Source organism: Plecotus auritus, assembly GCF_963455305.1.
Source record: "Plecotus auritus genome assembly, chromosome: 15".
NCBI classification, from domain to species: domain Eukaryota; kingdom Metazoa; phylum Chordata; class Mammalia; order Chiroptera; family Vespertilionidae; genus Plecotus; species Plecotus auritus.
The window spans coordinates 12,890,295-12,901,899 of record NC_137781.1 but is presented as its reverse complement, the minus strand read 5'-3'; the positions used below and the strand labels follow the sequence as shown (position 1 = coordinate 12,901,899).

At 44.5% G+C, this 11,605-nt stretch overlaps 1 protein-coding gene across 13 annotated transcripts in view; it reads left to right on the top strand.

The window, feature by feature from the left end:
• Window positions 1–11,605, top strand: part of CPEB1 (cytoplasmic polyadenylation element binding protein 1) — a 55,171-nt gene that overhangs the window by 3,645 nt on the left and 39,921 nt on the right. For all 13 annotated transcript variants that reach the window (XM_080651518.1, XM_080651516.1, XM_080651515.1 and 10 more), the window contains exon 2: window positions 6,728–6,902. In XM_080651518.1, the coding sequence (XP_080507644.1) occupies window positions 6,728–6,902 (175 nt within the window). The remainder of the gene's footprint in view (window positions 1–6,727; window positions 6,903–11,605) is intronic.

The window sequence follows — 11,605 nt, the reverse complement described above, 5'->3', positions numbered from 1 at the left end:
CTCCAGGCCCATCAGCCAAATGACTAGTTTCTAAAATTATGTCTGTTTAAAAGGCAAGTTAATTAGTGAATTTGTAGTTCTGGATGGAAGTTTGGAACAGGAATGTGTACCAGACCTGTAGATTAATGTTTAGGCTGCTGTCTTCAGTAGCTAGTGGTGGAGGCAGTAAAAGAATCATGGGATCAAGTCGCAAATTATTTTCTCCTGATGGAAGAGCCGTGCTAATCCCATCCATCCTGTTCTGCAAATCGTTTCCTAGCCAGGATCTAAGCTGTACTGACTCTGGGGAGAACTTGCCAGCAAGCCCCCAAGGGTAGCAGGGGAGAGCGTGCTAGGGAGTGAGGAGTAGGAGAGGGGTTGGACCTTGAGGTTGGAGCGGAGGAGGTTACATAAAGAATTTTTGCTTCTTTTTGCGTTAAAACCAGGATGTGCTGATGAACCCTTTCAGGTTTTATTAAGCCTTTTGCGTTTCCCTCCCTTTTGCCCCCCACATTGTAGCTTTGGAAATGCCTTTCCTTTCCTTTTCCGCCATTGTTGAGTCTGTTGTTAGTTAGACCTGGTGGTGAGAACTTGTCATCTTCTGTAAGCACGGATTCTAAATGCTGAAAGTTTTCATGCTCCATAGGACCCCCCCAGTAAGGCATTTCTCAGTTATTATAATAAACTGGCTGAAAATACTGAACTAGAAGGTACATGACATCTGTGGTTAGTTTATAGGAAAATTATCCGACTTCCCATAAAAAGTCAGTATCCAAATTTCACTGTTAAATTCACATTTTAGACATAATTCCCAGTGAGTTTTTCTTCTCGGATTTTAAAAGGCTCCTATTAGGGATTATCTTGCTTCCTTAATATATAATGTGTTTAAAATAACAGGCCCAGAAGGGGGCATTCCTGACGAAATGGGCTTTGCGTTTAGTTGTACAGAGCACTTAGGCATGCATGGATAACCTCTGAATTCTACTTTGTTTTTTGTTGTTTTTTTTGTTTTTGTTTTTGTTTGTTTGTTTTTGTATTCCTGTATGGTTGGAGCACCCTTTTAGGTTATGGTGAGTTAACACCGTTTTGATGTTTTGAGGCCCGTTTGGTGATGACTTTCCTTGAGGTAATTGGAGAATCCCCAGAGGGCAGGTCTACAGATTGATTTGTGTGCTAAAATGGGTCACGGTTGCCTGTAGCTGTTGATTCTGAGTAACTTGACTATAATAGCGTTGAGGTTTCTTTATTCTTGGGCAGCATAATATACTGATACAGGTGCCATCCTGACAGGCTTAGCACCTTGGCTAGAGGTCTAACCTTGGTAAAGGTGGATGGAGTAGTCTGTTGGAAGAAAGTAGTTACCTGGAAGGGCAGGTTGGGGTTTTTATTGTTGTTGTTGTGTGTGTGTTTTGATAGAACACTTAATCTCTTAATAAACATCTGTGCTCTCTGCATTCTGCTTTTGTGCTCCTGGCTTCTGGTTCTGACACCACCTGTCTCCCCAGTTTGCCCTTTCTCCTGAGACTTTTTTTTTAACCTGTAATTTTGGAAGTTTGAAACGTGTTAGAGACCTGTCTCCCAGGTATACCTTGGAATTGACATCAAGCCCAGATTGCAACGTCTGACTATTTTCACGGACAAGGAGATAGGCTTAGAATGAAAGTTTATGCAGTGAGTGGATGATAGACCCAGATTTGGAACCCAGGTCTCTTCATTTCCAGACTAGTGCTATTTCTAGAATTCATGCACCTTGACCTCCTTTATGTTGGTCTCTCTATTATTTCATTTTACTTAAAATTCCCACTTGGTTCATAAGACTCTGGCTTCCTTTTCCCCCACTTCTGTCTGACAGATCTTTTCTTGCCCTGGCACTTACAGGCTTCCTCCTCCCCCTGAATGCCACATTCCCTGTGGTTCATTCTGTTGGCTCATTCTTGTCCTCTCACACAGAGGGCCTGTGTGTTCCCATAGCACCAGCTCTCTCTCTCCCTGATCAAGTTTTAGGTGGAGCTCTTTAGCTCCAATTGTTCTCAGGACCCCGGGTTCTGATTGGCCTCCTGAATAATATGTGTATCTGAGGCATATTAAACCCACCCGGTCTGAAAGCAGAACCAATGGCTTCATCTCCTGGGGCTGATCTGATTCTATCCCCTCCACCCAATTAGTCTACTGTTTTTTCCAACTGTGCTCTAGTGACCTCTTTGGGGAAAGAACTGTGTCTGAGTGGTGGTGGTGGTTGTTTTTACCACTAGAGGCCCCACTTGAGCTTGTCTGTTCACACCCACCACTCTGGGTGGGCCCTTGCCATGCTGGTGGTCCTCCAGCTCCCAGACGGTCCCTCTGACTGTGGGTCCTTGGGTCTTGATGGATGGTTGTATCCCCCAAGCTGAGTGGTAAGCTGTGGATGAGAGGGCCTTTTCCTACCTTCCCTCCTTCTGCCCACCCCCCACCTTACCAGAATGACTATGAGGTGTTGCTTGATTAAACTCAGGAGTTTAAGATGAAACACAAACTTCCCTTGGGTTTTGGACTTGGAAGAGGCTGAATTTAGCTGCTCAGGAGGTTATGCCTGCTCCACCATCCTACTGTTTTTCTTTTCTTGTTTTTTAAAATATATTTTTATTGATTTCAGAGAGGGAGGGGGGAGAGAGAGAGAAACATCAATGATGAGAGAGAATCATTGATTGGCTGCCTCCTGCACGCCCCCTGTGAAGATCTAGCCCGCATTTGGGGCCTGTGCCCTTGACCGGAATCGAAACTGGGACCCTTCAGTCCTCAAGCCAATGCTCTGTTCACTGAGCCAAACCGGAACTAGGGCTGCTGCTGCTTTTCTTGCGTGGGTTTAAGAAAATCTCTTAATGCTAAACCTTCTGAGTGTTTCACAAATACAAAAACAAAAAACCAAACCGTCTGTTATATTCTGAACATGTACATAAGCTTCTTGGTGAACCTGACAACCGTGAATACCTTGAAAGCATGCTTCTGAGTAACAGTGACTTAATCAACTGTGTGGAATCAGGGAACATCTGTCACTAATATGTTATTTACTTAGCATATGCAGGTGCTTTATATATTTCTCTAGGTGGTACTCCATTCTATACCTTATATATTTCTCTAGGTGGTACTCCATTCTATACCTAAGGCATCCAAGACTCAGAGAAGATACCTAAGTGGTGAACTTAGTATATGTACTTCAAAGCCTGTGTTTTTTCTGTTTTGCAAAACAGTGAATCACAGTTTTGGGGAGAATTCTTCCCCTGTGGAAAAAGGGGGTGCTTTTTTCAGGTGGTAGTCTCCCCTCTCTTCCCTTCTCCTTCAAGGATTATTACCAGAGGAAACCATTGTTTCATGATGGGAGTGTCCACTGTTAACCTGCTTGAAAAGAGGAAAATTGATACCTGCTAAAATAATAGCTTGTATTAGCAGAGATTCCTCATGAACCATTCTTTCTGACATTTACACCTAGTTTTACCTTGAGGCCATTTTTAGCCAGTAACTGTAAGAATTGTTTCTTTTCTAGCATTGCTGATTATTTCTTCCTGTTGATCCGTGATTCACAATAGCACTAAGGTTTGCCTTCTCTTGTCTTTGTCTTAAAGCCTACTTTCCTGTCCATAGTGAAAGACCAAATAAAAGTTAAAAAAAAAAAAAAAAAAACACGCTGCAAATGGTCTCTAGTATTTATGGCAATACTAGAGGCCCCGTTTGTGCCCAGGTGGGGTCCCTTGGGGTGGCCTGCGGAGATCAGGCCCCAGCTTGCGCCCCCAACCTTGCAGCCCCGCTTGACACCCTACCTTGGCCTGGTGCAGCCCCCTCACCTGCTCCACCATCCTGCCTGTGGGGTGATCAGTCAGGGCTACCCCGCCCTTCAGCACCTGGGAGCTGGGCAGGTGTGGGGGGGGGTCCTGCCACCGCTGCTGGTCCCTGTCAGCGGGGCGATCGGGCCCTCGTGCCCGCCTTGACCTGGCACCACCCGCGCCACCCCTGGTGGTCAGCGCACATCATAGTGAGCGGTTGAACTCTTGGTGGAAAGCCCGCCCGAGGGGCAATTTGCATATTAGGCTTATTAGGCTTTTATTATATAGGATAGGACAGTGGTCGGCAAACTGCAGCTCTTTGGCCCTTTGAGTGTGGCTCTTCCACAAAATACCACGGCCTGGGTAAATCTATTTTGAAGAAGTGGCATTAGAAGAAGTTTAAGTTTAAAAAATTTGGCTCTCAAAAAAAATTTCAATCGTTGTACTGTTGCTATTTGGCTCTGTTGATTAATGAGTTTGCCGACCACTGGTATAGGATATGCCAAAAATCCCAGAGAACGCTATAAGGCAGTAGTAGGATAACCATGGGGGAAAAACATTTCCTTGGGGGAAAACATGGGTATGAATTCAGACCTATAAAGTGATCAAAGTCAGACAGAATATACAAAGTAATGGGTCTGTAGGTAGAGGGGTGGATAGATGGGTATATTTTGAAAATGAAAACTGAATTCATTTAACTGGAGAGTTTGAAAAGATCCCTGAAATCTGTGGTAGGTTCAGGTTTTAGGCAGTCTGATTTCTATTATGTTTCTAGTCTTTGAATTAAACTTTTAAAGTCAATGGACCAGCAAGATTAGACATGGAAGGACTTGTGGTCTACAAAGGAATAGTTGGCCAGGCTCTTTAGTACCTTTTTCTCCTTTATGAGCCAATAGATTCTGTTCTTCAAGGGTCCCTCTGGTGGCCTCTGACCCCTTGGTGTCATAATAATGACATTCCTGATAGCCAACTTCCATTTGTTCAGCACATAATCATGTACCAGGTACTGTGCCTAGCATGTTCTGTTATTGATTCACAAAATCCCTATGAGATGATGTTACTACTTTTATTCCTGTTGTACACATAAGGGAGGTTGTAGGTCTATTCCCATCTGACATTGCTGGCTTTGGTCTTTTTTTACCCCCCTCCCCTCCTAAATTGGTTACTCAAGGCAAACAGTTGGGTACTTACTGATGTGACTATGCCATCTATATATATAAAAGGTTAATATGCAAAGTGTCCCCTCGGGAGTTCGACTGGGAGACCGGGAGTTTGATCGCTCGGTATGACATGCGCTGACCACCAGGGGATGGCGCTGAATGAAGGAAGGCCCCGGTCGGCAGCCGGGAAAGGAAGGCCCTGGCTGACAGCCAGCTGCCAGGAAGGAAGGCCCCGATCAGGCCTGATCGCTGGCCAGGCCTAGGGACCCTACTCGTGCACGAATTTCGTGCACCAGGCTTCTAGTTTGGGTATAAATGGAATACTTCATCTACCTTTATTCTAATTTAAGTGTCCTCTGCATCTCTCATTTGTGTACATGAGAGGAGGGGAGGGAGGGAGGGAGTCGTTCAGATGTCATTGCTTTGAGTTTGGAGGTAGTGGTGTATGTACCTAACAGGATTGGTAATGGGGCACAGTTGGACAGGCATACTCCTAATTAGGTTTTTAAAGACTGCTTCAGATAGTAAGAGTCTCAGACCTTCCCTTCTTCCTGGGGAAGTTTCTCCCAGAGGCCTCCAGGTCTGCATCTTTCTCCAGACAATTGGGGCACTTCCCTCCCTGGCCCTCCTGCCTCCATCTTTCATGGGGTTGCTCATTGTCCCCTTCTGACACTCACATACAGTTGTCATTGACCTTCCTGTAAGTATGGCCAGGACCTGTTGTAGTAAATAAAAATTAGGTTAATTTTTTTATATTAAGAGGGGCCCTTTACAGTTTGGAAACCTTCGTGGTTGAAGGTTGGTAGTACTCTTTCCATTTCACAGATGGGGAAACTGAGGCACAGGGGTTAACTGCCAATAAATGGCCGGAACCATACTCTTTAAACAAATGTATTGAGATATAAGTTACATAACCATAAAGCTCACCTTTCAATGTGCAATTCAATGACATTTAGTATGTTTACAGAGTTTTGCAGTCATAATCCAATGAGGTATTTTCATCATCTCAGAAAGAAACCTCATACCCATTAGCCACCATCTCCTAATATCTCTTCCCCCCCCCCTCAGTTGAAGACTACTAATCTGCTTTAGACTTGCTATTTATTCTGGACGTTTTGTATAAATGGGCTTATATAATATGTGGTCCTTTGTGACTAGCTTCTTTCACTTAGCCTAATATTTTCAAGGTTTATCAATGTAGTAACTTGTATCAGACTTCATTCCCTTTTATTGGGAAATAATATACTACTGTGTAGACATACCCCAGGCTCTGAACCAGATCTGTCTGGTTCTTAAAACTCCCCTCACTGCTACCTTGCCAAGGTAAACCCCATTACTGTAGAAGGCTCTTGAGGCAGTTTCTCAGGGCACCTTGCTCACAGTAAACACTCATTAAGTATTTTAATATATAAGCAGGAAACATGAACCCTCCTTACTTCTATTATTTTTTCATTAATCATCACACCAGAGAATTTTTCCCCCATTGCTTTTCAGAGAGAGTGGAAGGGAGGGATGGAGAGAGACAGACAGAAAGACAGACATCGATGTGAGATCTCACATCGCCTGGTTGCCTCCTGCACGCTCCTGGGGAGCAAACCAGGTATGTGCCCTTGACCGGGAAGTGAATCTGCGCCCCTCTGGTGCACAGGCCGACGCTCCACCCACTGGGAACACCAGCCAGAGCCAAATCCTTATTACTTTACCTCCTGCTGTGGGGCTGAGGGAAAGGGGGTGAAAGCCTCTATTTGTCCTAAAGGAGTGTAAACCTGAATATCTTTGTTCCGTGTCTAGGAGGAGGGAGCAGGAAGTATAAAAGATTGCTGCGACCACCAGGAAGCCCAGGCCCTCTCCACATGCAGCAATGCCAGTATCTTTCAGAAGATAAATGCCATATTGGATAACTCTCTGAATTTCAGTAGAGTCTGCACTACACCCACCAATCCAGAAGTTGATGATCATTTGCCAGGTGAGTTGGGTTTGAAAACCGGATGCTCTTGGCCTGTGTGCGGCGCTGTTTCTAGGCAGCCTCCTTGCGAAGCCTGTGAAGAATGGCCTTGAATCTCTGCCAACACTTGCCCCTCCTTTAGTTTCCTTTGTGGGTCCCCCTCTGAGCAAAGACTGCCTTTGATTACAATATAGAAATCTATTTTATGATGCTCAAGAAGATTGGGTAAGAAAGGATAGGTCAGAAGTGACAGGACTATTTACATAGAGAATTACAATGCATATCACAAGTGATTATAGATTTTCTGGTAGCCCCATTTTTAAAAAGGTGCCCCCCCTGGTGTGGTTCAATGGTTAAGCGTCAACCCATGAACCAAGGGGTCATGGCTCAATTCCAGGTCAGGGCACATGTCTAGGTTGGGGGTTCAATCCCCAGAAGGGGGCATGCAGGAGGCAGCAATCAATGATTCTCTCTCATCATTGACTAGTAATCTGGTGAACAAAATTCGTGCACATAAAAGGGATTAGAGGAAATATTTTAATATTACTTTTTGCCCTTTCTCTATAATAGAAGTGTCAGAGATGAAAGAAAATTAGTAAAATGTATATGAAAATCTTCCTCCTGTCAGAGTCTGGGGCATGCCGCGGGACCCAGAATCAAGTCTCCACACACCCACAGTGCCTCAAAATCTCGCCAGACCCAGCCAGCCCCACCCGCATTGGGTGAGATCCAGATCCAGCTGGCCCCACCCTCGTCAAGCCTCGCCAGGTGGAGGGGGGGGGCAGAGCCTCAGGTCCCCAGTCAAGCTCCATCGGTTGGGGGGCACAGCCTCAGGTCCCCCAGCCCGGCACCAGGGCAGTGGGGCGTGGCCTGAGGTCCCCCAGCCCGGGCGGGGAGTGCACCTTGAGGTCCCCTGGCCTGACGCCGGGGTGGGGGGTGCAGGCTCAGGTCCCCTGCCCCAACCCAGTGCCACACAGCCTCAGGTCGCTGCTTATTGCTCCTTAAGGCTCATTACTGTGGATGCAGCCATCTTGTGTTACGGAAACCCTGCCTCTGCTGTGGGCGCTGCCATCTTTTGTGACGGTGTGATGGTCAATTTGCATGTTCCCGCTTTATTAGATAGGATGTTTCTATCTCCCCTTCTCCCTTCCTTTCTCTTACAATCAATAAAAAAATTAAAAATTTTTAATTAAAAAGTTCAGAGGTTGAAATTAATATTTTTTCTGATTCAACATATACAAAAAAATTTTTTAATATATTTTATTGATTTTTTACAGAGAGGAAGGGAAAGGAATAGAGAGTTAGACACATCGATGAGAGAGAAACATCGATCAGCTGCCTCCTGCACACCCCCTACTGGGGATGTGCCCGCAACCAAGGTCCATGCCCTTGATTGGAATCGAACCTGGGACCCTTCAGTCTGCAGGCCAACGCTCTATCCACTGAGCCAAACCGGTTAGGGCTATACAAAAATTTTTTGATAGCGTATAATCAATATAAAGCCATTAATGAAATATTGTTTCTTTTGTTAATATTAAGACTTCTAAATCCAGTGTATATTGTGCACTTACAGCACAGCTCAGTTTGAACTACATGCATTTGGAGTGCTCAGTAGCCACATGTAACCAGTGGCTATGGTATTGGATGGCACAGCTCTTGCATATTTTAGTTGCTTTTAAATATGAGTGCAAGTCAACACAAATGAGTTCTTATGATACTGTATTTAGGATGACTCCACAGAGCAGTTCTCATCTCCTGAGGATGACACTGCCCAGGGAGGCTTGGATGTGCCAATAGTGCTTCATAATACTTTTGTGTGGGAGGTGCAGCATGTTCTAAGAACATTGGTGGAATGTTTTTTTGATTTATTTTATATGAACGTGTACATTTTCAATTTTTTAAGTGGACCTTGGGGGGAAAATGTGGCAACAACAGGGTTTTTCAAGGACGAGTGATTGCTGATGTTTAGTTATAAGTATTTTATTTATTTTTTAACTTGGCCTTGGAAATAATTCCCAGGAAGATGCAGGAGTATGTGAACATAGAGTAGCTGCTAGTAAATGTTTGAGGGAGACGTTTATTAGGGGGGAGACCAACTTGTGGTAATTGTAGAATTTGTTTCTATTAAATTATACTCGAGGGCAGTTGAGAGAATGTCACTGGGGACTGGAGGGTTCTGTCTTTTCTAACTTCCAAAAAAGTATAGATATGTTATATTTTCTGTTAATTTGAGTAAGTCATGAGCTAAACCTCATTCCCCTTTAGCTTATGCTGAGTTAAGAATTCAGAGAATCTGCTTGGTTCTATATACATGTTGTGTTTTTCTCCTTTGAGAAAATTGTATGAATTCTATTCCAGTAAGAATGACAATCAACAATGGCTTAATTCTCACTGGATTACTTCACATATGCTGGAAACTTGTAGTTTATAGCAAAATATTTTTGAGCTAATGCTAGGTTGTTGAACTGTCCAAGGCAAGAATGTCAAACTCAAAGGCTAACACGGGCCAAATAAACAAGGTTTAAGTTTATGTGGGCCACAAAAAAAACAAAAGCTTCAATTTTCATAGAAACGTAGGTTTATTTCGATAGAGACATGCTGAATACAAAGGGCTGAAATAAATGAGTCATTAACATAAAATAATAGAACATTCTAATAAAAATTAATATTTTTTCTTGAACATTAACTTACCAGACACTGAATCACTGCACAAATGAATAAGCATAACTCACACAAGCCTATTTTTCTTGTTCTCTGAAAGTGAAATATTTCCTGTTGCGCACACCAAACAAGTCAGTCAAGACTAATGACGTGGCCATCGGCTGCTAAAATATTCGCTGCTGGTGTTAGTGGAGAGAAATGGTGCACCTGCGTGTAAGATGCGTAAGGGAAATGAATGCAACACATTTGTAGTAATCAGTCATGAGTGAACATTGTAGTTGGTTATTAATTATTATGTATAACAGGATATTGTAAAAAGTTATGAAATTTATTAAAACGTTTCTTACATACTGTTATATTGGCTGAGCTGCAAAAAAATACTTGTTGTGGGCTGCATGCGGCCTGCGGGCTGCAAGATTGACATGCTTGGTGTAAGGGAAAGGGCCCATGGCTAGTGAGAGGGGAGCTGTGAGGAGTGTATGTCTGCAATTGGCCAGGGAGCCCTGTGACCTCACCTGTTAGGTGCCAGGCTCTGGTGAAGGTGTTGCCATTGCACTCTGCCCAGGTCAGTGGCTCGTCAGACTACAAGGTATGTGTACTTTGTGGCCTCTTCACATCCTTCTCAGGGCACATCCAAAGAGGTACAGTGGGAAGAAGATCTTGAAAAAGTAGAGAAACCTGGGTTCTAAGGTAGGCCTTGGGCAGTGAGATAACGTAGACAGTTTTCCAGCTGTTGGACAGAAGGGTACCTGCCCATCCTGCCTCACAGGTTCTCCTGGGCTCAGATGAGGAAGTAGGACTACAGTGTCAAGGGACCTCAAGGAATTACAGAGAAAGCTGTGGTCCAAGTAGCTGGTGTTCTGAGCCCTTCACACACACACTCTGCCCCCACATGTGGTCAGCTCTCTCCCATCCCCACTCGAGATGTTAGCTCAGAGTCTGCCTGGCCCAGAGCAGAGGGCGGCTTTCCCAAGTTTCCCCAGCAGAGCTCCTGACAGGCCAGGCCTGCAGGAAAACCAGCCTGTGGCTAATGAGGAAGGAAACCTGGGTGTATAAAGATATTTCCACGAAGAAAATGTACACCCATGGCAGGTATGGCTTGGCTGGTTGGGCATCATCCTGTGCCCTGGGAGGTTGCTCTTTCTATTCCTAGTCTGGGGCACATGCCCAGGTTATGGCTTGATTCCCAGTGGGCGGGGGCGGGGGTGGGTGGGAGGTGAGGGGAGTGCAGGAGTCAGCAAATCGATGCTGCACTCTCTCATTAATGTTTCTCTGTCTCCCTCTTCCTCTATAAAAAATAAATAATAAACTATTGTAAAGTAATTGTATTACCTAAGAAAATAAACAATCTTAAGTTTTTATAATTCAGAGCATGACAGCATTATGACTAGGGAAAATATGGCAACAACTGAAGGTTAAGTGAGCACACGCGAGAACGTTCTGCAGTGTCTAAACAGGATACTTGTAGAAGACTGCAGACTAATATAGAAAGGTAATTGCAGTATCTGAAACGAAATGACAGAGTACAAAACGGTACTCCCTTCAGTATGTGTATGTGCATGGAAAAGGGCTGGGTGATGGACATAAATGTACACAGGCTTTGCATCGATCGCATTTCATTTTAATTGCACAACTTGTTTCGTGTAGGTGTTCCTCACGTAGCAGGCGTTACGTACCATTTGTTTTTCATTTGGACAAATGTTTGCGGTCTGTGACTGGTAAGGCTGTCTGTGTGCCAGCTGTGACCCATACCCCACTGTGTGGTGCACGGTGAGAGTGGTGACAAGGCATCACTGGAAGTGCTGTGCCAGGGGCAGAGGAGGGGAGATGGTACCTACGAGGGAACCAGGAAACACTTTTTAGGATGAAGCAGCCATTGAAATGGGCTTTGAAGAAAAAGTTATTCCAGCGTAACTGGATGTTGAGTCGATTTTTTTCCCCATTGCTTCAGGATTGGCCACTAGGGGCCAAAGCTGAAAATGAAGAGATGTTCAGTGGCCTGTGGTCCACTGAGAGTCCCCAGCATTTGGGGTCAATATTCTTTTCTGATCGCTTACCAAGAG